At 43.2% G+C, this 25,859-nt stretch overlaps 2 protein-coding genes across 15 annotated transcripts in view; one reads left to right on the top strand and one right to left on the bottom strand.

The window, feature by feature from the left end:
* ILDR2 (immunoglobulin like domain containing receptor 2) overlaps nucleotides 1–11,634 on the bottom strand; it is a 59,126-nt gene extending 47,492 nt beyond the window's left edge. For 2 of the 7 annotated variants that reach the window (XM_054655352.2, XM_054655387.2), the window contains exon 1: nucleotides 11,428–11,634. In XM_054655352.2, coding sequence (XP_054511327.1) covers nucleotides 11,428–11,473 — 46 coding nt within the window. In that variant the 5' untranslated portion in view covers nucleotides 11,474–11,634. Of the gene's footprint in view, nucleotides 1–9,109; nucleotides 9,460–11,427 lie in introns of those variants that run through there. The other 5 variants (XM_513968.9, XM_054655370.2, XM_054655351.2 and 2 more) reach the window with 4 other exon arrangements.
* A 101-nt stretch (nucleotides 11,635–11,735) lies between these two features.
* The window catches only part of MAEL (maelstrom spermatogenic transposon silencer), a 46,666-nt gene continuing 32,542 nt past the window's right edge, over nucleotides 11,736–25,859 (top strand). The window contains exons 1-3 of one of the 8 annotated variants that reach the window (XM_063787018.1): nucleotides 11,937–12,259; nucleotides 15,364–15,461; nucleotides 25,600–25,683. Coding sequence is in view for 4 of the 8 variants with exons in the window: in XM_016961325.2 (XP_016816814.1) it covers nucleotides 25,552–25,683 (132 nt within the window). In the remaining 4 variants the exon portion in view is untranslated. 8 annotated transcript variants of the gene reach the window in all.

Raw genomic sequence — 25,859 nt, 5'->3', positions numbered from 1 at the left:
CCCTCCTCCTGGGCAAATATCAGGCCATGTAACTGAAGGAGTTCCTGGGAGGCAGACATAGAGAAGCACTGAAAAAGGGTCTTGCCCACACGTAAACAAGCACACGCTGGTACAACAGGAAGGCTGGGCCTCCAAGTCCAGGCACTGGTAACACCATATGGGACTTGAGTTTCAAACTCCTATAAAGAAATTTACAGAGGTGCAGAAAGAACCTGTGCTTCACCCTATAAACTAAAGCAGGTATTCTGGAAAACTAGAGAGAGGCACCTTAGGAGAGAGAGCAAAAGAGAGGAAAAGAAGTGAAGCAAGGTAAAGAATTATACTGGAGAGAGTATACCTGTAAAAATTAGACCTTCTAAATCTTAAAAAAAAAAAAAAAATTTAAGAATTCCTCACTAAAAGCAGCACTAGAATTGAAGACCACAGGTGGTTTTCTGCTTTGCAGAGGAGGGAGTCATCATTCTTAGACCACCAGACTATTCTTTTAACTGTTTTGGTGCCCTGACCTCCAGGAAAACCACCCTTGACTATCTAATTTTAATTCGACCAAAAATGTATTTTGAAACACTATGCTAAGTTCTGGCAAAACAGATTTAAAAGACCAGTCCCTCATCTTGAGAAATTCAATATAAAGTTCATTTCTAACTATAAGGTCCCTGAGGGCAGGGGCCAGGATTTGGTTGACTTTGTATCCCTAGTATACAGCAAAGGCAAAGAATATAGGTGAAGCTAAAAAATGTGGAATGAATTAATGAATGAATGAAAACCGAACCTGTCAGTCTGAGGGGCCTTTCTTAGCAGGTGGTCCCCAGCTCAGAGAATGGATTCTGGCCAATAACTAGGAAACCTGCCTAAAGGTAGAGTGAAGAGTGACAGCTCTTCTCCCCCATCTCAGCCCCCATCTCAGCTAATCTCCAGGTGTAGGTACCTCGTCACCAGTCACCAGGCTAGGGAAGATCAGCTTCAAGTGCAGACAATGTCTCGCTGCATGTGCAAAAAAAGGTCCTGCCCCAATTCTCATGTAAAGAAAAAGATTCTATATATGATGAACTGTGTTCTTGCAAGAATAACAAACACAGACTCTAAGGCAATGCTATTCTTATTTTTAGCACTTTCATTTTTTTCAAAGCAAGTTCCTTTCCCCCACTAGTTGTAAGCTATTCCTGCCAGCATCTTTGGGAGGCAGATCTATAAGCACAGCCCCATTTTAGAGAAACAAAGATTGCTGCTAAAGGTCATGGAAAATTATCATCATTAGAGACAGGCATCTTTAGAAATATTGTATAATGCTCACCCACCCCTTAACTCTTTGAGTACCAAAAGTAGGATTTGACCTCAGAATTGCCCATTCCTCAGCATACCTTGGCCTTCAGATTCTTTCTTCATTCAGTATGATAATATAGTTTGAGTATCCCTTATCTGAAATGCTTGGGACCAGTAGTGTTTCAGATTTCAGATTTTTTTGGATTTTGCAATATTTGCATACATATGAAGAGGTATCTTGGGGATGGGACCCAAATCTAAACAGAAAATTCATTTATGTTTCATATATACTTTATACACATAGCCTGAGGGTAATTTTATATAATATTTTTAATAATTTTGTATATGAAACAAAGTTTGTGTACATTGAACAATCAGAAAGCAAATATATCAGGTACAGAATTTTCCACTTTTGGCATTATGTAGGCACCCATAAAGTTTCATATTTTGGAGCATTTTGGATTTCAAATTTTCAGATTAGCAATGCCCAACCTGTACAAATCTTTCTTTGCCTGCCTTCAAGTTAGGTTTTTTTTTTTTTTTTTTGACAGGGTCTCTCTCTGTCACCCAGGCTGGAGTGCAGTGGCACCATCTTGGCTCACTGCAACCTCTGTCTCCTGGGTTCAAGTGTTTCTCCTGCCTCAGCCTCCCACGTAACTGGGACTACAGGTGCGTGCCACCATGCCCAGCTAATTTTTTTTTTTTTAGTAGAGGCGGGGTTTCACCATGTTGGCCAAGCTGGTAACTTAGGTATTCTTTAAGACATTCATCTTTTGTTTTTACAGTTTTAACATGTTGTCCCAATTTCCTAAGATACTTTTTAGGAACAACCAATGGGCAGGTTTTTTAAGTGTAGGAGATGAATAGGGAGATGAGTAAACATCTCCTCTGAGTTTGGTCATAATTCAGACAAGGAAAGAAAGCTTGTTCAGCCCTTAGTAGCATTGTCAGGATGAGAATAAAACATTTTGGGAAATATTTAAAGACAAGGCTAAAGGTATAAAGACAAAGAAGATGCAGCTTGAATCTTTTTTTCTTCTCGAAATAGGAACTATTCATCGCCTTGATAAACTTGTGTTAAAAAAAAACCTAAAAAACTAAAATAAAAAGGCTTTACCAAGAATAGTAGACATTGCCTTGGAATCTGCCTATTTTCTGAGCCTCATTCTCCAGCTTTGCCATTGATTCTGTGAGTTAATCAACTTCTTTCCAATAAAGTCCTTTCCTGCTTAATTTGGCCAGAATCAGTTTCTTGTTGTTACCATGATATACCTGATTGCTCAATCCACTTTAGGATTAGGGTAACCAGATGTACCATCTTGAAATTTTTAAAAACATGATAGTGTTTTCGTATGTTTCCCCCCCCCAAGAGTCTCAAAAGCAGCAATATGTCACTCTTTTCCAAAGAGCCATGGTAAATACCAGTGCTGCCACTGCCCAGGTGGATTTTTGCTCATGGCATAGTTATTATTTGCTGCCAATAACTCTGGTGTTTGTTTACACAAATCTTGCTATTCATCAAGCATATTTTCTCTGTGTCCAAGTGTGCCATCCTTTCTTGTACTCTGCCATCACTGCCTAGGTAAAAGCTAGAAACATTTTCTTTCTGTCTCATTTGCCTCATCTTCCACAGATCTGAAATGAGTTCATAGGTGTTGTCTAGCTGGCTTACACGCAGTTCCAATGGGACAAAGCAGTGCTAAAAGAGGTCAGTCTTTACCCTGCAATGTGGAGGTACTTTGAAAACTGTCTTGGTTTCCAAGTGGGTCAGACTTCTGGGATGGAACAGCCACTTAGACAGGAAAAAACTCCTCTAACAAAGCTCTTATCAGCCTTTACCAACTTGTTATCTGTATCTCCTGTCTAGATCTCTTTCCTAAGCTCCAGAATCAAATATACAACTTCACTGTCTATCAGGATGTTATGCAAGCACCTCAAACTCATCCATCTGTAGATGGAGACACTAACCATCTCCTTCTTCCTTTCAGTAATAGAAATTCCCAGGTTTAATTTGGCCAGCCAAGTAGTATATATTTCCTAGCCTCTCTTTTAGCTAAGTGTGGCCATGTGACTAGGCTCAGGACAAAGGTATGTTAGGAGAAGCGATGTGTGTAACGTCTGGGCCACTTCTCTCAAAACAAGTGGCTTGCCCTGGAACTCTGCTTTTCTTGCCCCTTCCTGCTGAGAAATGGCTATGAGCAGTCTCGGAAGCTGCATGTTGGAAATGGTAGGCTTATCCCCACAGATTTGGACTCTTACAGGAGAGAGAAATACACTCTTTTGTGTGGGTTACAATATTTTAGGATTTCTTAGTTATAGCAGCTTAGGCTATACTTTAAATGGGAAGGAAGGACGGTAGGAAGGTAGAAACGGAGGGGGAAGGGAGGGAGGGGAAACTTCATCCTCTTTCCTTAACATATTTCTCCTGGCTGGATGCGGTGGCTCACACCTATAATCCCAGCACTTTGGGAGGCCGAGGCAGGCAGATTGTTTCAGGCTAGGAGTTCGATACCAGCCTGGCCAACATGGCGAAACCCTGTCTCTACTAAAAATACAAAAATTAGCCGAGCATGGTGATGTGTGCCTGTAGTCCCAGCTTCTTGGGAGGCTGAGGTACAAGAACTGCTTGACCTGGGAGGCAGAGGCTGCAGTGAGCTGAGATCATGCCACTGCACTCCAGCCTGGGTGACAGAGTGGGACTCTGTCTCAAAACAAAACAAAACAAAACACATTTCTCCTCTTGTGTTAGTTCATGTTGATGAATGGCATCTCCAGCAGTCCCCAGCCAGAAACTTGGAGGCACTTTGACACTCTCTCCCCTTCAACCACCACATCCATCCAAGTCAGTCCTATGTGCTCCACCTCTGGTCACTCTGTCCAATTCTCTCATCCTCACTGTACCATGTGAGTTGAGGATCTCATTGTGTCTCGCCATGCTTTCTGCAAGTGTCCCCTAGTTGATTTCTGCTACAAGCCTTGTCCATGTCTAATCTACTCTCCACACTGAGGTTCACATGATATTTCTAAAATGCACATCTGATTGTGCCACTGTCTTGCTCTCATTCTTAAAATATTCCCTCTAGCCTTCAGGAGCACAAAAGCTCCTTTCAGATGGGGCCACTACCTTCCATTCTTCCTACAGTACTAAATACTCTAACCATACTAAAGTATTTCAGTTTTCAGAAAACATCATGCCCTCCCCTGATTCTTGGCCTTTGCACAGGCTGTTCTCTCTGCAGATTCTCCTTCCCCCATCCCACTCTTCTCTGGCCAACTCCTACTTATCCTTCAGGACTTGCTCAGCTATCACTGCCTCTAGAAGCTTCTTCCTGTTCTTACAGCAGTCACAGTACCCCAAAGAATCACATCACTTTCCCTGAGAATTTCTTATTTAGCCATCTATCTCCCCCACTAATAAAAAGCTCCCTCTGCAGACTTCTAAAGACTGATACATGGTAAGTACTCCATACATGTGTTGAATAATTTAACCCAGTTGACAGATTATAGTATTTATTCCCAATGATTTGTTTCCTTCCCATCCTTGCATTGGTCCCTGTAGGCAGAGTATACTTACCCCGTAGACTTAAGCTTGGCCACATGACTTGCTTTGGTCAATGGGTTGTGAGCAGATGTGCCATAGATATGGCCAAGCAGAAGCTTTAAAGGCATTTGTGTGGTTTGGCTCTGCCCTTGCCCTGACCCCCTTGAGCATTTGCCCTCCACTGTGAGAACAAAATGCTCAGATAGTGGCTGCTCCTTCATCCTGGGTCTTAGAGTAAGAAGAGAATTGGAATTGAGCCAACCCCATCAAACCTAGCCAATCCATAGCTACCCACAGCTGACTGCAGGTCTCATATAATATGAGCAAGAACTAAGTGTATGTTGTAAGCTATTGAGATTTGGGCGCTGCCTGTTTCTGCATCAAAATACTGACAAATACATCTAGTTTGGGTTCATAATCAGTACTGAGGGCCTACTGTGTGCCAAATATTGTGCTAGAAGTTTTATATAATTTAATTTTAATTATCACAACAACCCTATAAGGTAGGTTAGCTTTCCATTATTAAAGCAACAACAACAACAAAAAAAGACAAAATCCTAAGCTGGCATCAAATCCAGTTCAGTTTGAGCCTCAGCATCCCCCCTACACGCTGCCTCTTGGTGAGCCAAGGGCATGGAAGGAGTGATGATACAGGGTCTCAGCTGAATGCAAGGGCCCTACTCCTTATTCAGCACCACTTTCTGTAGGGTTCCACATGCTGAAGGAGAATAGAGGAAGCGGCATGTTCTTCTGAGTTCTTCCTTGTTCCTTGGCCTGTAAAGAACTCTAGTCATCCAAAACACTTTCTTTCATTTTCAGAAAGCCAAAAACTATCTTGAAGACTGAGACTTTAAGCATGCATATGCTGTAGCTACATCCTGTGTGGCTCCTGAGAGCACAGCAGCAGCCCCTAGTCCCAGATGGGCTCTGATGTGCCATCAGTTTCTGCTCTGTCACTGGGGCACATCCTCTGTTCTCACATGCTTTGCTGGAGTCCTCTTCATTCGCTCCTTTCCCACTAGATCTTAGGATTTCATTACGAAAAACTAACTGCCATTCTTTCTCACTTTTCTTGCACTATTTCCCTGAGTTCTATGAACTCTGTGCCTCAATATCCAATGCCCCATAATAGACACCATGTATGTTCACCTAAATCAGGAGTTACAGTTTGATCTACCTTAACCAGAAAAGAATGTTTCCCTGAATTCAGGCACTTCAAATAACCAAGTCATATTAAGGCAGTGACATTATTTCTTATTCTTTTAACCAGTAAGATATCATGGGCTTGGACAAGTCATTTATTTCCTCTGAGCCTTGGTCTTCTTAAGTGTAGGTAGGCAATACCAGCCTTACTTACTTGGCAAGATCAAATGGGATAATGTCTATGAAAGCCATTTAACACATAGAAAAGCATCATAGCATGTAAATAAGTGAGAAAAACATCGGGAAAAAAGAAGGCATAAGAGTAAAAATAGTTGGAAGGGGTGAACAGGTAAGTCCCAGAACAAAAATTTGGGACTAGAAGGGACATTCTAGGACCAGATTGGCTGGAGTAAGATTCATCCCATCTCGTCCAAAGTACTTGCCTCACTTTACCAGTTCCCAATATGACCACATTTAATTGTTCAGAGTAGAACCTGTCCTGTCCAGCAACAGCTCCATTTGTTCTTCTGAAAATTTGAGGAAGAGCTCTTCCTTTCTACCTGTTTTTCATTCCAATCATTAATGGTCTGAGAAAGTCTGAAAAAAAATAAATAACTGGGTCTCCCTTGATGGCTCTTCCTGGGTAAATTATAAAAGGAATCATGTACCTGTCACTCTTTAGCTTTCATTTACAACTCATCAAATTTTAATGGGGAAAATTTCAGAACCCTAGAATCTTAGAGCTGAAGTTAACTTTAAAAATCACCTTGCTCAATATTTAAGACCAAGATCCAAACCCATGGTTATACAGTGATTTATGGAGGAGGTGGGACTAGAACCTAATCCTCAGCTCCCAGGTCAGGGCTCTTTCTACTTACCGTGTCCTGGTACTAATACTAACACTGAACTAAGCACTAGGTACTTGCACCATAGTGCGAGTAGTGCAAGACTACTCATACTGATACTCAATTCTATATAAACTAGCCACCCAGAATACTCCTATGTCTAAAGTGTAAACAGTGATGAGGATATTCAAATAACTTCCCTCTCCTAGTCCAGAGAGAAGCATCCAGGCTGGGGGACAATGCCGAGCTGGGAGAGCTGTGCTAAAGTGACGAAAGAAGATGAACGAGGTACGTTCCACAGAGAAAAGTAGAACAGAGGAGGAAGAGAAATTGGAAGATATACAGGACAGGAAAAGAGATAACGGAAGTTGAGGTGTCAGCAGTCTCTAAAAGTGATTCTTCTTTCTCCAGGGCTAATAACATTTTAACTCTTTACACCCAAGCCTATCCTTCAGTCACCAGGTGTCTACCTGAACATGAAACCAGACCAACTAATGATCATTCCCTATACCTCCCTTCCCACTGCAGGCTGGGTTGGGGGCCCCTTCAAGGCACTCCAGAGTACAGATCTGTATCACTGCTTTTGCACAATGCTACTCCATAACTGGTGTCTCCACCACCAGACTGAGTACCTTAAAAGCAAGGACTATGACTTACTCATCTTTTCGACCCCAGCATAACTTCTGGGACATAGGAGTAAGTCACTCACTGACTATTCATGAACAAATATCTTAACTCAGCCATCACGTTTTCTGGGAATTTGTTTCAGAGCTGCTGCACCAGTCCTGGTTTGGGTTGAGTGTGCTTCCTCTACGCTCTCACAGCAGGGGTGTGGCTCTCATCAAAGGACCTTTAACTACCACGACAAAGTGACTGGAAAACTTGGTTTTTGGTTTTTGTTTTGAGACAAAGTCTCACTCTGTCACCCAGGCTGGAGTACAGTGGCACAATCTCAGCTCACTGCAGCCTCTACTTCCCTGACTCAAGCAATCCTCCCACTCAGGCCCTTGGGTAGCTGGGACTACAGGTGCAAGCCACCATGCCCGGCTAATTTTTTTGTATTTTTTGTAGAGATGAGGTTTCACCATGTTGTCCAGGTTGGTCTCAAACTCCTGGGCTCAAAGAGATCCACCTGCCTCAGCTTCCCAAAGTGCTGGGATTACAGGCATGAACAACTGTGCATAGCTGAAAACTTATTTGAATCACTGACTAGACTGACAACGCTTTGTGGGCAAGGACTATGTTTTTTAGTGCCTCATTCTCAGCACTTAGTATAATACTTAGAAATCACAGGAATTTAATATGTGCTTGTAGAATAGACAAACAAGTGAAATCAAAAGAAATGCTAATAAAGGGCCGGGCATGGTGGCTCACATCTGTAATCCCAGCACTTTGGAAGGCCAAGGAGGGCATATCACCTGGGGTTGGGAGTTTGAGACCCACGTAGCCAACATGGTGAAACCCCAACTCTACTAAAAATACAAAAATTAGCCAGGTGTGGTGGCGCGTGCCTATAATCCCAGCTACTTGGGAGGCTGAGGCACAAGAATTGCTTGAACCCAGGAGGCAGAGGTTGCAGTGAGCCGAGATGGTGCCAATGCACTCTGGCCTGGGTGACAGAGTGAGACTCTGTCTCTCAAAAAAAAAAAAAGAAAAGAAATGCTAATTCATCAAGCAATCTTTGTCATAGAGATACCCAAAGAAGCCTCCAGGAAAACACATCGCTTGCTCCAGGAGTGTGTTCCCAGAGTGTCGACACAGCTCCAGCGTTTCTCACAGCCTCTGCTGCCAGGAAAGGATAAAACACCACCCATATTCAGGAACAAAGACAGAGTGAACCCTCCTTCAAGTCTTATTGCTAGATGGCACCTGTTGCTAAAATAGCAGCTGGTAAGCATTTTGTTTTGTTCAAAATAACAACAACAACAGCAACAATAACAAAACCAATATATTACAGGAAGCAACATCACAATGGCAATAAGGAATCACAAGGCTAAATATATAACAGGAAGAAATACAGAATTTTAGTAATGAAAGACAAGGAAGAAGCTGCTAGAGCCTGGAGGAAAAAACTGAAGTGCTGATTAGAAATCGCTCAGCTTGCATTAAAAAAGAGAAACAGGAGGAGAGGGGAGAGGAGGAGAAATAGAGAGGGAGTGGGAGAGAGATGGTGGGGAAAGGGAGGGAGAGGAAGAATGAATGTGGTTTTTTTCCTGGCTCTCTGTCTCATTTTTAATCTGTTCTTCCCTGTCTCCCTTCCTTTCTACCACCCCCTCAAAAGAGAATTCATTGATTGGGCTGGACTAAAATTTCTCACCTTTCCTCTCATGGTTCTCTGCGAAGAATGAGTCTGAATTCATCTCCTCCTTGTCTGCTTCTGTCTCCTCCCTCCCCTTCCCAGCCGCCATTGTTGGCTCCTCTACTTTGCTGAGGCTGAGAGGCAGCTTGTCTGTCCACACCTCTGACAGCAGTGATGGGATGAGGAGAAAGCAGGAGCAGGGAGCAGAGGATGATCAATGGGATCCCAGGAGTCAGTCTCACTTTCGGAGCAAAGAATCCCCAGCCATCTGACAGCTGAGCTGGTCCTGATAACTAACCTGTTGCCTGATTCCAAGCAGAACAGCCTCTCCAGGTGCAGGTGGCAGAAGGCACAGACAAAGCCATCACCTCCCTCAAAACAAAAATAAAACAAAAAGCCCTCCAGCAAAAAGCCCAGAGAGGCAGCTTAGGAGAGGGCAAATGAGACTGGTCTGGAGTTTGAGAGAACTGGAATCTAGTCCCTAATCAATCATGAACGTGCTATGTGCATATTGCCTCTCTAGGACTCCATCTCTATAAACTGAGAGGGCTGAACTACAGTTCCTGTAGTACCCTCCAGTGATATGATTCCATTTCATAAAAAGCTGTGAGCCATCTAAAGAGAGCTCTATGTTTCCCTTCTTCTCTCACTCCCTGCAAACCCCCAGAGTACTTCTTTTAGGCAGACCCCAGCGTGTCTGTAAAGAGCACCTCTGACTCAGGGACCCCTCCCCCCCCCCCCGATGCCTGGCTGACTTCAGTGCTGTTGTGATACAGGCTCAAGGACTAAGTGCCCTGAGAATATTGATAACCGAGAGTAGAGGCAGATTAAGGATGTGAAGAATCAGTGAGGGTGGGAGTGGAAGGCACTGGGAGGCCAGGGGAGCGGGGTGGCATGGATCAGCCAAACCCTGAAATTAGAGATGATTCATATCTGAATAATGTGGGAGGGATGAACTCAAAGCAGCCAAAAGAAGAGGCTAACTCTGCTGAGGATGCCTCCCCCAGCCTAAACCCAGCAGTGGGGCAACGGCAATGTTAGGGGCATTTCATTTGAAATGGGAAAAATATTTAGGCAATGAAGAATCTTATTCTGAAGCTAAGGGAAATGGGGTATTTGCCTTTTCTTGCTAAATGTATTTTACCCCCTTTACATGACTTGTTTTCGCTATTTTAAGCTTGTTCCCCTTTGCCTAGTGCCTTGATTTTGTCCAGATCTTCTGGCTGGTGACGCTAGAGGTGACAAAACTTCTCATGTGGTACTATTGTTTCTCTTCTCTCCTGCCTTCCACCCCCATCCTGTCCTCACCTTTCTGATCCCTTTTTCCATCTCTTCCATCATTCTGCCTCCACCTTGATTTGAATGGTTGCCTCTGACCCAGTCCAAGCTATCCAGACATTCCTCACCCCCATCCCACTCCCTTCAGCAGGGCTGCTTTGTGAATCTCTCAGGGCTGGCCACCCCAAGGCCCTGTATCCCTATGGGAATCGGAATCCTCATGTGGGGAAATGGGTTAAGAACAAGAGCATCTACTGACCCCGGCAGAATGGGGAGAAAGTTCACCAAAAAGGAGGGGAGGGCACAGAGGACCCAGCTAGACCAGTGACTTTGATGCTGGGGAGAAGCCCAATGCCTCTAAATCTCTCTGCAAATTATCTTTTAGGGAGCGGAGAGTGAACCTATTAGAAAGGCTCTTCTGCTTTCTAATTATCATTTGGGACCACTCCCCAAATGATACCAAGTAAGAGAGAGCCAGGCTCTAAACTCCACAACCAGTGAAGGTTCCATCCCCATCTTCTTCCCAACCTCCAGTTCCTTGCACCCTCCAGAGAGCCACAGAGAGAATGCCCTGGGTCCCCCTCCTTCTCTAGGGAAGAAATTAAGGAGACAGTCCTCTAGCCTCCACCTCCAGAAAACCAGTTCATTTAATTAATCAGCTCCCTCTGAGCTTCCTTTATTCCAGCCAGGCTTTTCACAAGACTCACAGCATTACAAACTCAGGATAAGACCGAAGGAGAACCGTTTTATGGAGGGGAAATGCATTCGAAAGGACAACCTCAGCGTCAATGAGTCAAACACCTGCATCTAGATGCGTCTCACTTGTCATTGGGCTTCTCCCCCGCCGCCCCCATCATTCTCTCTCTCTCTCACACACACACACACACAAACACATACACAAACACACACGTTGCCCCCTCCCCCACTTTCCACCAGACCGCTAAGCAGCTTTAAACATGGTCAGTAAGGAGGAAAATGGGGGGGCGGGGGGCGCGGTGAGAACAGAACCACTACAGGAATATACAAAGTTATTCGTTTCTGTTGAAAAGGACTCTTACCTGTTAGCCAGAAGAGAGAAATCCACCTCAGCAAGACCCTATCCATCTTCCCCAACTTCCCAGCCGAATTACGGAGTGAGGAAAGTGGGAAACGGCTGGAACAGAAGGATCGCTGTCACCCCGCGGCAGCGGGCGGCGGGCACCGGGCGTCCCTGGGCGCAGCGCCCGCCGGGCCGGCCGCGCAGGCGGGGCCGGGGGCTGGATCGCGCCGCCGGCGGAGCGCGCGCTGCCGCGGGCTTCCGGGGTCCGCGCAGCGCTCGGCGGCGCATCCGCACGCCCAGGCAGCGCGGCGCGGGGCGAGCGTCTCCCCGCCGCAGAGCCCGCCGCGCGGGGGAGCTCGGCCGCCGCACCGCCTCCCGCGCCTCCGCCCCGCCGCCCGCGCCGCGACTGCCAAAGTTTCTCGGTCACGTGCTGGCCCCCGGCGGCCCAAAGGTCAGCGTGGAGTGATTGAGGCCACGCGGGGAGAGGGGGTCGCTGGGTGGCAGGCAGCAAGAGGCGCGGGGGAGGCCGCCCCGCGGGCCGCGCCGAGCGGGGAGCGACCATCGCGGCTTCTCCCAGGGACGCCCGCGCTCGGGAACCCCGGCGAGAACGCTGGCTGGGGACTCGAGCAGGGGAGCCTGTGTCTGCGGGCAGCCACAGCCAACCTGAACGGGGAGAGAGTGACAGCGGCGAGGGTGGGGGACGACGGGGACTTGGCGTAACTTCTTACAGGACTTAACTAGCAAGTCCTCTAGGCTAGAATGTTCGCTTCTGCGGTACCCCCGCCCCTCCGTCTGGTTTCCTTTTTGACAGTTTAAGGAACCAGGCAAGAGGATCCGCAGAATTGAAAAAGGTAGGCGGGAATCTCGCGTCATTACTTTTTCCTGTTAAAATATGAGGTAGAATAAGGGCATCCGGCCCTTTAACAGAAAATATGTAAAACCAGAATGAGATAAATGATTATAACGGCTTAAATCCATCCAACACTTTATAGATTCCAGCACGCATTCACATGGATTATTCCTATTTGTCAGACGGATTTGTCTTGTGTCTCAAAATGTATGTGTTGAGAGAGAACTGAGAAATGTATGATTTGCTTAAGAAATATATTTATGAAGCCTCTACTAGGTGCTAAGAACTAAGGTTACAAAGTGGAATGAGATAGACTTCCTGCCCTTAGGAGCCTCATCTTGGGTCGAGGAAAGGGAGGAAGGTCAGACCATTAAAGACATGATACTTATTCCTAGTGAAACGGGGCAAGTGCAATAATGGAGACATAGAGAAAGTGCCTTGGGAACATAGAGGAAGGACTAAGTTAGTCGTGGGTGGGGAGGGGGCACCACGATAAAGGAGGGGTAACATCTGAGCTGGCATTTGCAGAAAGCACAAGATTTGAGCCATTCAAGGAACCCTGGTGGAAAGGGGGCAGGCGAGGGCATTCTGGGCAGAGGAAAGAGACATAGCAGAAAGGTCTCAAGTAGCATCTGAAAACAGAGTGGTGCCAGGCTGGAGGGGAGTTCCTGGAGCAGACAGACTCCACACCTAAGAGTGAATGTGTACACAGACAGGGAGAATATGTATGTGAACATGTGAGAAATGGTAAGAATAGACCCTGGGCAGCCGTCTTTTATGGCTGCCTGACATCTCAATTCCCTTCTTATTCTGAGAAATTCCAACTGCAGAAGCCAGAAAGTCTAGAGCCACCTCCCTGACCATCCCAGCTGGAATGCAGGCCCGGGCCCCTGGCATAGCCAGGCTGACCTCTCCCTCAGAGCTTTTTGATTCTGGAGCAAGTGGTGGATATAAGAAACAAGGACAGCGGAGAATTGATTTTGTCACTGAGGCAGCAGCAGCATCCAGTGTACACGATCAGCTGTGGCAGAGGTCAAGACACCAGGATGCTCCAAGGTGTGATTTTTGGCCGTGGTCTTGCAGGCTCTCTGGGTTCTAGCCTCTCTTCTACACTTGGCTCTTCACTTCCCCAGCAATTCTTTGAGCCACCCAATATCCTTTCATAAACTCTTTCTTTGCTTATTTTGGCCAGGATGATTTTTTCATGCTATGTACTGCATGAGAGAAATTTGAGGACTATTTCCTTTCATATACAGAAAAATAAAAATATAGGAGGTACCTAACATTTGTGGGTTTCCTTTAGGTTCTAGGCAGAGTTCTACATGTTTAACAAACCTTCTCATTTAACCCTAAAGAGGGAACTTAGGCCCAGAGCATTTAACTAACTTCTCTAAGATCAGGCAACTAGTAAGTGGCAGAGCTAGGATTTGAATCTGACTCTAAAGCATATACTGTTTGCACCACAAAAAGAACATCTACACCAGAAGATTGAGATGATATATTTGTATTATGCTGTGCCATTTACTGCATCTATGTGTGTGTGTCACACAGTGCACAAAAAAGCTTGAATAGTGTTTATTATCTAAGCACACATAACAGTGGCATTTTGGCCAGGTGCAGTGGCTCACACCTGTAATCTCAGCACTTCGGGAAGCTGAGGTGGGCAGATCGCTTGAGCTCAGGAATTTGACCAGCCTGAGTAACATGGTGAAACCCCATCTCTACAAAAAATACAAAAATTAGCCAGGCGTGGTTGTACATACCTGTAGTCCCAGCTACTCTGGAGGCTGAGATGGGAGGACCACTTGAACCTGGGAGGTTGAGGCTGCAGTGAGCTGTGACCACGCTACTGGACTCCAGCCTGGGTGACAGAGTGAGACCCTGTCTCAAAAAATAATGGCATTTTATGCAAAACTTGGACATATGAGCAAGTTTATACATGTGAAAAATGGGAGATGGACTGAGTGAAGGAAGCCTGGATGTGTATATGAAGTGGAACGTGAATGCCCACAGAAATGAACTCATGTCTGCTCAGAGGAGGTGTCTATGTGTAGTTGAATCAGGAGACTTGGAGAAGAGCTTGTGCCACAATGAATCATAGAATGCAGTTGCCTTGTCCATCATCCCAGAAATGTGTTTTCCATGTAGTGCCCTGCATGTCTACTTTATAGCCAGAGAGGTACACATGGTGTATCCTGAATCTTCCTGAGTGAGTGGCGCCCAGGCCATCCTGAAGGGGATGCTAAACTGGAGTGAATCACAATGTGTGCCCCTCCATCACCTTGCACATGTTGTTACCAAGGTGATGAAGGGTTAATATAAATTTTGAAATATATGTAATGATTCAAAACATGTAGCCTAAGGGATGGAGGTGGAAAGAGGATGGGAAAATGGTGTTATTTTGCCATATTGGTGGTGGGTGATGGGATATGGCACCCAGAGTCCCAATGTGGTTTCTGAACTTCCAGTATCAGGATCATATTACTGTGTTTGCTTAAACACAGATTCCCAGGCTCTACTAAGAATAATGAGCTCAGAAACTCCAGGTGGAGCCCATAAATCTGCAGTTTAACCACTTTCCCCAGGTGCTTCCAATGCACAGTAATGTTTAAGAAGCAATACCTATCTTTTTGTTCTCCTGAGAAGCTGTTGAGCTGATGTTTTCTAATGAGCCTTGTATCTGGTTAAGCTCCAGTTGTTCATTCATTCTGACCTAATAGGACAGGACCCCAAATAGAGAGATTGATTCATCACAGCCAAGGAAGGGGTCTGGCTCTGCAATACTTCAAACTTTCTACTGCAATGACACAAACATGTCACAACAATGACCTGTATGGGACCAGAACAAGATTCCCAGGAAGCCACAGCTGGGATTGTATGTGGTGGGGGGACTAACAGGCTGCTTCAGCAAAGCTCTACACTAGAGAACAGAATTAGGACACAGAGAAAAGAGAAGTGAACCACCACAAGGAGACATACTGGTAGCTGGTAGCAACCACATAGTTATAAATATAATGTAGCTGAATCCTCTTTAAAACATGATTTCATTGCAGACACACAGGCATGCATGCACATGAATACTGCTTAACGTGAGTCTGTTTAAAGCACACAGATAAAATCATATTTCTACTTCTCCTCTCTGATCCTGCATTCCAAGAGGAATATATGAAGTATGACTCTGAAACAGATACCATTTTTCTCACGTAAGTTTGGTCCATCTTTTTTTTTCTCTTGCTACCTTTTGGGTTTGTTATCTTTCCCATCCTCCATACCTTCAAAACCACCCTCAATGAATTATAAGTTAAAAAAAAAAACTAAATTAAACCAAGGAACTAAAAAAACTGGAACCCAGAAAACCAAGGAACTAAAAAAACTGGAGACTCTAGGCACCCTATACTGAAAACCAAAAACATTTTCAATCTTGAAGTCTTTTCATGTTGAATAAATTGTTTCATTAAGAAAATGCTTTAAAGAAAGGAAATGCAAGTATACAAATGCATTATGCCAAAACAAAACAAAACAAAATCTGAACTGGCAAGAACAGTGGACACTAGACACCACACTATCTAGAAATTTAAAAAGGTAAAAGCCTGGGATAATGTGTTGAAAATTCCATGTACTTCCAGCAGATTTAATCCAAGAACCTGCAGTCTCAGGCTTCAAATCCAACTGCAGTGGTGCTGGGTGCTGAATTAGGTGATGCTTTGTGTGCCCCATCCTAAAGCTAGATCCTGCTCAACAGTGGGGGCAGCCCTTGCCTGAATTAGCTCTCTACCAAAGCATTCCCTAAAAAGGTCCATCCAAGGATAATGTGCAGAAGAAAAGAACATAAAAGTATATTTAGAGCTTGGTATCAAATATGAAAAAATACATTTAAAAGGGACAAAGGAAATAAATGAGTAACAATGGTTATCTCTGGGAAGATCATCATTCATTTATATTTTTTCTTTATAATTGTCTTTCTTTCTTTTAGAGACAGGGTCTGACTCTGTCACCCAGACTGGACTGCAATGGTGCCATCGTAGCTCACTGCAACCTTGAACTCCTAGGCTCAATGCTATCCTCCTGCCTCAGCTTCCCAAGTAGCTGGGACTGCAAGTGCATGCCACCATGCCCAGCTAATTTTTAATTTGTATTTTTTTTTTTTTTTTAGAGACTGCATCTTGCTATGTTGCCCAGTCTGGTCTCAAACTCCTGGGCTCAAGCAATCCTCCAACCTCAGCCTCCCAAAGTGCTGGGATTACAAGTTTGAGCCACTGTGCCCAGCCTATAATTTTCTATACCCTCTATAGAAATATTTCTATAATATAGGAAAAGGTGCTGGACAAAAGCTGTGCCCATGCCAAAATTTACTCATTGTGAATTTGTCCTCCAGTCTCTAGGACATCCCTGCAGAAAGGAGAGAAGCAAGGAGAAGGAGTGACAGGTGTTTTGTCAGGCCTGTATCTTCAGCCAGATACAAAGCCCCCACATGTACACCTGCTCTCATTATGTCTCATTCGTGAGCAGTTAATCAAGTTAATTATGAGCAGTTGAGCCCTGGGAGCTTTTACTGACAGTGCAACCTATAATTTCTTTGAAAGTTACAGAGCCAGAGATGAAGGTTACTGCTCTTTTAGGAGCCCTGTCTCCAGTTTTTGCTTTTGTTTCTGTTTTTATTTCATTGTTAGCATCCTTTGGAGACCAGAACAGCATTGACAGCCCCCCAGATGAGCAGCAGAGCAATTCTTATACTAGTGGTCAAGCAGCTTCCTACAGCCAAAAGGCTATAGGAAGAAAGGGTAACTGGCTGCTCTACAGTTTACACGATGAAGCTGCCTTGGGCTCTGGGTCTTGGTGATTTAGCCAGAAGATTGTTTCTCAGAGCTCAGCCCTACACATTCTCCTAAAGGCCTTCTTCCTGGCATAGGTCAAAGACAGAACCTGAGAGAGGGAAATGAGCCAGAACAAATATGTCATCCGATGACCTCACCCCCAGCAAATGGGCAGGGAAGAGAGCTAGAATGAGAAGGCCAGAACATGGAGCACCATGAAAAGAAACTGCTCAAGCAAGAGAAGTGGCATGTGGGCTTTAAAGACCAGGGTTAGAAAACAGCAGCCCTGACCTTTGTGTTGAAGTAGCAGGGCGAGGATCTCTCATAGAAGTGTTAATTCTGTACTCCTTCCCCAATTCTGAGTAGGTGCCTTTTACATAGAGATGATCAATGTGTACTTGTCTAATTAATTACAAACTGCCCCCAGTGTAATCATCTTCCCTTTTCGTCATCTCTCCTTTTCTTTTCCCTGAATTCATTCATTTATTCCACACATTTATTGAATACTTACTATATTCTAGACACTATGCTATCTAGAAATTAAAACGAATATGAATTCAAAGATGAATGAATCACAGCCCCTTATGTCAAATAGCTTACATTTGAGTTGTCTCCATGTGTGTAGAGAGGGAGGGAGGGAGGGAAGCAAATATGTGGTCTTTATGATGGTGTGACAGGGCCTGTATTAGGACATGTACCAAATATGGTAGGAAAATTAAGTGGGGGAGGGTCAATTAGTTATCAGTAGTCCTGGTCAGAGATATCTTCATGAAAAGGTGACCCCTGAGCTAAGCTTTAACATCATCTGGACAGAATTTCTAGGGGCAGAAAGGGAGCAGGAGGTAGTACAGATGCACAGGCAATAGGCAGAGGTGAGAATAGGAACTGCTGCCCAGAGCATAGGTTTACAAAAGGCAGAGTCAGCAATAAGGCTGGAAAGGTAGGCTGAGGTTGAACCAAGGGAAACCAGGCTAGCAGATCTGGATGTAATTCCACCGGCAATGTACCATCCATGAGAATTTCTAAGTAGAACAAGATCAGACCTGTGTCCCAACCAAGTTATTCTGGCCACAGGGTGTAGGATGAATTGATGGAGACAGAGACAACAGATTGAGGTCTCTTCCATGGGAGAGCTCATTACAAGAGCTCAAGAAGTAACAAGCACCTAACAAGGGGCAGCACGAAGAGAATGCTAACATCAATTGAGAAAGACATTGCAAGGAGTCACAAGAGGTAGAATTCACATGTATATTGCAAGCAGGAGGAATCAACCAGACATCAGGTTGAGTTACTAAAGATCTGAGAGCACATTCAAACAATGTCTAGATGGTACTCAGAAATGTATCACTTAACTTTGGCAAAGCATCAGGTAATAAACAACCTTGAACATCTAAGATAGATTGGAATGAGTGTTAAGTTGGGATCTCATAGATGTCAAAGTCACTCAAAGGCTGTGTGGCATGTGGAAGTCACTTCACCACTCTAAGCCTCAATTTCCTTTTCTGCAATATGTGGATAATCATGGAATCTATTTCATAGGGTTGTTGTGAAGGGGAGATAAGATAACCCTTGTGGAGTGTTTAGCAGAAAGCTGGATGTAGCTTGCAATGAATGTCACCTATTATTACTACTATTATTATTATTAGCACAGGAGGGAAGATGCACACTGAATAATGTTGGCCTTCACTTAAACTACCATCAGGAAAAAATTCAGCCACATTTTCCAAGAACACTTGTGGTGCTCTTCAGTGGTTTGCATAACACGTACTTGGTTGAAAATCACACCTTATACTTAATTAAAAAAAAAAAAGTAATAGTCATCCAAATCTCCAGTGGTTTCCCCCAATTTAGACAAAAATCTAAAGTCCTTATGGAGGCCCTGTAAATCCTGTATGATCTGGCCCTACCTCCCTCTCTAATATTCTCTCTACTTTCCCCCTCACTCACTTTACTCCAGCCATGTGACTTACTTTGCTTTTCCTCAAACATACCTGATATGCTCCCACCTCAGAGCTTTTGCACTTGCTATTCTTTCTGCCTGGAATGCTCTTCTCCAGATATCTTCATGGTTTGCTTGCTCTCTTCCTTCTAGTCGTTGCTCAAATTTCATTTCTTCATATAGGGCCTTTAATAACCACCCTAAAATTGTACCCTCTAACTGTTGCTATTCCCTTATCTTACATTATTTTTCTTCATTGGACTTATTGTCCAAAAAGATGTTCTGACATCTTGTTATATACATAATAGTTTATTTATTTATTACCTGGGTTTTTTTCCACTATAAGCTTTTTTCTATTCAACCTATTGTGCTTAAAATAGAGGCTGGTATTCAGTGAGCTCTTAATAAATATCTATTGAATAAATGAACCACTTGCTACTGGAATCACTCCCCTCTCTTGGTTTTCCTGCCTTTCTTCCTACTTTTTCACATGTTCTTCTCAGTCATCTTTACTGGGTCTTCCTTCTCTGGCTTCTAAACGCTAGTGTTCTTCAGGACTCCATCCTGGATCCTTTTTTTCTCTCTCTTCACTCTCTCCTTAGATGATCTCATCTAGTTCATGAATTTAAATGCCATCTTTATGTGGCTTACTTCTGGATTCTTTCTCAAGCCCAGAACTCCAGACTTACATGGTCAATTGCCTACTTGACATCTCCACTTGAATATATAGTAGGCATCTCAAAATGAACATGTCCATAATAGAACTCTTGATCCACCCCCTCCACATATTTCAACCCAAACCTGCCACCCTTTAGAATTTCTGAATAGAAAAAAATCAATCTGGTTGGAAAATGGGGAAAGCTGTTCTGTTTATGTAGGACTTAAGTAAAATAGAAAAAAAATCAATTTTATCAAAGAAGGAGAGGAGCAGTGGCTCACACCTGTAATCCCAGCACTTTGAGAGGCTGAGACAGGCAGATCACTTGAGCCCAGAAGTATGAGACCAGTCTGGGCAACATGGCAAAACCCCGTCTCTACAAAAAATACAAAAATTAGCTGGGCATGGTGGCGCACACCTGTAGTCCCAGCTACTCGGGAGGCTGAGGTGGGAGGATCACTTGAGCCCATGGGACTGAGGCTGCAGTTACCTGTGATTGCGCCACTGCACTCGAACCTGGTTGACAGAATGAGATCCTGTCTCAAAAAAAAAAAATGGACCTATGAGGAGAGGAGCAGATAATAGAAATTATTGGGAGCTTTGGACCTTGGACCCTCCTTGGCATTAGCACTGTCTCCCTCTGCCCCAAAGTCCTCCCTATCTTAGTAAAAGCACTAAGTGCCCATGGGTTACTCAAGCCAAAATCCTAGGACTCCTCCTTTTTTCTTACTCCTACAACCAGTCCATTAGCTAGTTCTATTTTTCCCAAAATACAATTTGAGCCCAGCCTTTCCTTTCTGTTCGAGGTTGCCATCATCACCCACATGGACTCCTGAAGGAGCCTTCTAACTGGTCTCACCATGCCCATTCTTAATGCTTTGAACCCTTTCTCCAAATAGAAAACATGACATGTTTTTTAAAAACCCTTAAATAGAGTAGATCTCAAGTGTTCTCACCACAAAAAAAGTATAAGTATGTGAAGTACTGCATATGTTAAGTCATTTGATTTAGCCATTCCACAACATATACATATTTCGAAATATGTTGTACACAATAAATATATACTATTTGTATCTGTCAATTAAAAATAAATAAATAAATATAAAATAACCCCCCTAAATGAACAACAATTGTACTTAGAGCAATACTCGAACCCCTTACAATGGTCATGGTCAAGCCGAAATCCCTGTTGATCACTCCAACCTCAGCAGGCACCATTCTTCACCTGACTAGATACAGTACAGCAACACTAACTAGTCTTCCATCTGTTCTGAAGAGACACCCAATTCTTTATCACCTGAGGCTTTTACACATACTGTTCCCTCTGTCTAGAACTCTCTTCTTTCAATTCTTCACATGACTAGCTCTATTCCTTCCATCCTTTCCCATTATAAAAGCCACCTGCTCCTCATAGAGGTTTGCCCTGATCACCCATCTAAAAATTTGGTAGTTAAATCTAGATATGGTTTTAAAAATGTTAAAATATGAAAAAGCCATCTTGCCCAAGGTGGAATAACAGGAAATGAATGTATCCAGTAGCTTGAAACAAAACTGCAATTACTTTTGCACCAACCTAATAAAAAAACTGGTCAAAATATATGAAACAATGTTTCCAAACACTAGACACTGGGGAGTAGAGATGAGTAACCCCTGAAAGAACCACAGCAAACAAGGTGAGCTCTGTGATTGCCACAGGTAGCTGCCTGGAGAGAGTACCGGAATGCAGTATCACAATGGGTTACCTAGGCAGAGCCCAGTGGAGTCTCCTTGAGTTGAGGAGATGGAGGTGGGTGTCAAGGTGCGCCACAGTGGATAGAGTTTGCAGGGCAGAGTACCAGAAACAAGGGAACAGCACAATCACCAAAAAAAAGGCTCTGGAGATATGGTAAGGATCTCCCTTGAAGCCTGAGCTGAATACTGATCAGTGCATGTGTGGGAAAAAACTACACAGAGCCAAAGAAAGAACAACCTGAAAGGATTACAAGTCACCATCCTTGGAATTCACATAGGACTAGAAATAGTTTATATTCCCATCAGCCAAAGTGGAATTTGGCTCCAAATTTTATGGAATATCAAGTACAGTACTCAGAAAGATGTTATATCAGTAGAGGAGAAAATTAGCCTTAAAGATTGCTCTGATCTCAAATAACAAAGCAGAAAAGCCTAAAAAGAGTGAAAACCAGACTCAAACTGTTTCCAAGTAACAGAACTGTGTCCCAAAACAAAGCCCAAAAATGTTTATAAGAATATAGAAATATGCAGCATTAAACAGGGTAAAATTTACAATGACCAGCATCCAATCAAATATTACCAAGCATACAAAAGAAGCAGGACAACATAATCCATAAGAAGAAAAATCAATCAGTAGAAACAGACCCAGAAATGAAACAGATAATACAATGAGTAGACAAGAATTAATGGTTATTATAATTATATTACATGTTGCAACTGTATTCCATGTTAAACAACGTAAAGGAAGGATAGACTATGTTAAGTAGAGATATGCTTAAAGATTTTTAGATTTTTTAAAAAGACCCAATCAACTTCTAGAGATGAAAATAAACAATCTGATATGAAAAATACACTGGATGGAATTAATGCAGATTAGACATTACAGAATAAAGTATTACTAAACACAAAGACACCAATGGACACTATGCAAAATGAAACAGAAAAAAGACTGAAGGAAAAAAATGAACAGAGCATCAGTAAACCATGGGCAACTTCAAGCAGTGTAAAGGAGTAGTGAGGAAACTTTAGGGGATGGATATGTTCATTATCTTGATGGCAGTGATGGTTTCACAGGTGTACACGTAAATTTAAATTCAATAAATTATACACTTCAGATATATTGTGTTTATTATAGTTCAGTCATATCTAAATGTTGTTATAAAAAAAAGCAATGTGAAATTAAAATCCCAGATGATACCAACGTGGGAGACAGAAGTGGGACGGTGGTGCGTGGAGTGAGAGAGTCTGAGTGGGAAGAAGTAATAATTTTCTAAGCTGCTTGTCTGTTTGGGAAGAGGGGATATGAATACCTATTAGCTGTAAAAGTTGTGATAAAAATGTAAGTTTTAAAACAAGTACACTAAAATTTATGGGTAACAGCAGAATGAAGAAAAATAGAATGTATAACTTTAAAACCAGTGGAAGAGAAAGTACAGCAAAAAATACTTATCAATCCAGCTCACGCAGAGAAGGGAAAAATTAGAAACATAATAAACAGGCAAGAAAATAAATTGAACAAAGCTTTTTATTCAAGAAACTAAAAAAAGAAACATAAAACAGCCTGAAGTAGAAACAAGGAATTAATAAACTTAAGGCAGAAAAGTGTGAAAAGGCAAAGAAAAACTGTAAAGTGGATCAATAAAATCAAAAGTGTTTTTTAAAAGATCAATAAAATAAACAAAATTTGGCAAGTATTAAGGAAAAAATCTGGAAGGCATAAATAATTAGGAATGAAAAGGAAGGGTGTGTGTGTGTGTGTGTGTGTGTGTGTGTGTTTAAAATTACAATCAACTGTTACATTTGTTTTTATGCCAATGTTTTTTAAAGTCAACTTTATTGACTTTAAAATGAAACACACCTATTTTAAGTCCATAGTTTGATGAATTTTGACAAATATATACTACTAATAGCCACCAACACCACAATTAAGGTAGAGAACATTTCTGACAACCCAGAAGGTTCCCTGTGTCAGTTCTCAATCTCCCCTCCCCACCTCCTGGCTCCAGGTAATGCTGATCTGATTTTTATAACTACAGTTTTACCTTTTCTCAAGTTCTGTATACATTGAATCACATCCTATGTATACTTTTATGTATGCCTTCTTTCACTCAACAAAATTTCAAAATTCATCCATGTCGAATATCAATAGTTCATTCCTTTTCATTCTTGAGTAGTAGTCTACTAAATGAATGTGCCACAATTTATCAGTTCACCTGTTGATGAACATTTGGGTTGTCCAGCTTGGAGCTCTTATGAATAGTGCTACTCTCAAAATTCATCCACAAGGCTTTGTGGATACATATTTTCATTTTCCTAGAAGAATGGAATTGCTGGGTCCTATGATGAGTATAAGAAACTGTCAAGCAGTTGTCCCACCAATAATGTATGAAAGTTCCAGCTGCTTCAGATCCTTGCCATATTTTATACCAATACACTAGAAAAATCTAAATGAGATAGACACTTTTTCTAGGAAAATATAATTTAAAAATTAGGTGAAGAAAACTAAGAAAACTGAGAAGACTAATAACCATACAAAAGATATTGAAATGGTAGTTAAAGGTGGACGCACCCTCTAAAGATATAAAAGATCAGAGAGTTTTAGTAATAAGCTCTACCAACCTGTCAAGGAATAGATAATTCCCATCTATTATTCTATCTGAACACAACCCTGATACCAATATTTGGTAAAGAAAATACCACAAAATCTATACAGTTCAATATTACTATAATCAAGGAAGCCAAAATTCTATATTATGTTTTTTAAAAAATAAGCAAAGCCTCATGATCAACAATAGTTTATACTAGGAATGGTAGGCTGCATCAACGTTAGAAAACTCTAGCAATATTCTTTATGTTAACAAATTAGGCCAGGTTCAGTGGTTTACGCCTGTAATCCCAGCACTCTGGGAGGCCTAGGCAGGCAGATCCTTGAGCCCAGAAGTGTGAGACCAGCCTGGGCAACATAGGGAGACCTCGTCTCTACAAAAAACAGAAAAATCACCATGGCCTGGTGGTGTGCACCTGTAGCCCCAACTACTCGGGGGGCTGAGATGGGAGGTCCTACTTGAGCCCAGGAGGTCTAGGCTGCAGTGAGCCGGGATCGTGCCACTGCACTCCAGCCTGGGTGACAGACTGAGACCCTGTCTAAAAAAAAAAAAAAAAAAAAAAAAAAAATTTAAAAGATAAAACCGTGTGATTACCTGAAAAGATTCAGAAATTTAGCAAATTTTCAACTGCCATTCTTGATTTTAAAACATATACATACCCCATATATACATACACTTAGAAAGCTGACCCGAGAAAGGAATTTTCTCTGGGAAACGTAATTAGAAAACCGAGAGAACCAACTAGCACGATGTAAACTAGTATAAGAGATCAGCAGTGTGACTATATACACAGGACCAACACTAAAATCAATACCTTCTCTAGACATCAGTAGTAACCAATTAGAAAATATAATTTTTTAAAAGAAATTTTTCATAAAAACTCATATTGTTAATTAGGAATAAAATTGACAAAAAGGAAACAGTTTTATGAGGAAATCTATAAAACTTTAAGGATATTTTAAATCTCAACCTCTTCCTCTGTTTCCTTCTAACACTTATTTTTGAATGTACTTTTTAAAAATTCGAGTTTTGTTGCTTCACTGGTTTTTGTCATCCTCTCCCCTCATTCGATTGTAAACTTGAGGGCAAGGAAGACCTAATTGTCATGTTCCTCATACATGTTCCTCAACACTTTTCACAGTGCTTGGCATAAACCTGGCTGGCCCTTTGTACCTGTAAAACGCGGAAACACCCGCAGCTCCTCTTTTTCTCTACCTACTTTGTCGCACATTACGCAATAATGTACAGAAATTGCTCCAGGCCTCCCATGTGACAATGCCTCCGCCTGCCACGCACCCAGTCGAGCACTTGGCACCTGCGAGGGCGCTCTCCCCCCACCTCACCCGCAAGGCGGCACGAGCCGGAATCTTCCAGTCTCAGGCTGTTTGTTCCCCCGCGGGGCAATGCGACTGCGCGTCGCTTCCTGATTGGCCGAGAGTTGCGGGCTGCGTGCGCAGGCGCCTACCTCTGTTACTTAGGGCGGGAGCCCGGCGAGGGCGCCGGTGCTTTGTTCTGTCTGAGGCCAGGAAGTTTGACCGCGCTGCCATGCCGAACCGCAAGCCCAGCCGGAATGCTTACTATTTCTTCGTGCAGGAGAAGATCCCCGAACTACGGCGACGAGGCCTGCCTGTGGCTCGCGTTGCTGATGCCATCCCTTACTGCTCCGCAGACTGGGCGGTAAGGCTGGAGCGGAGTGAGAGGGCTGGGCCGGGCAGTTGGGCAAGCCGGAGGGTGAGGCGGGAGGGCAGAAGGCCTCGAGGAGGTCAGGCGGCTTGGCCCTGCCAGAGGAAGAGGAAGGCCCCCGTTTGTGGCCCTGGGCAAACCGACACCAGAACCACCTCCCTGTAATGCCC

The sequence above is a fragment of the Pan troglodytes genome, chromosome 1 (assembly GCF_028858775.2).
Source record: "Pan troglodytes isolate AG18354 chromosome 1, NHGRI_mPanTro3-v2.0_pri, whole genome shotgun sequence".
NCBI classification, from domain to species: Eukaryota; Metazoa; Chordata; class Mammalia; order Primates; family Hominidae; genus Pan; species Pan troglodytes.
Note: the sequence above shows the minus strand (reverse complement) of the source record. Positions and strands in the feature narration are given on the sequence as shown.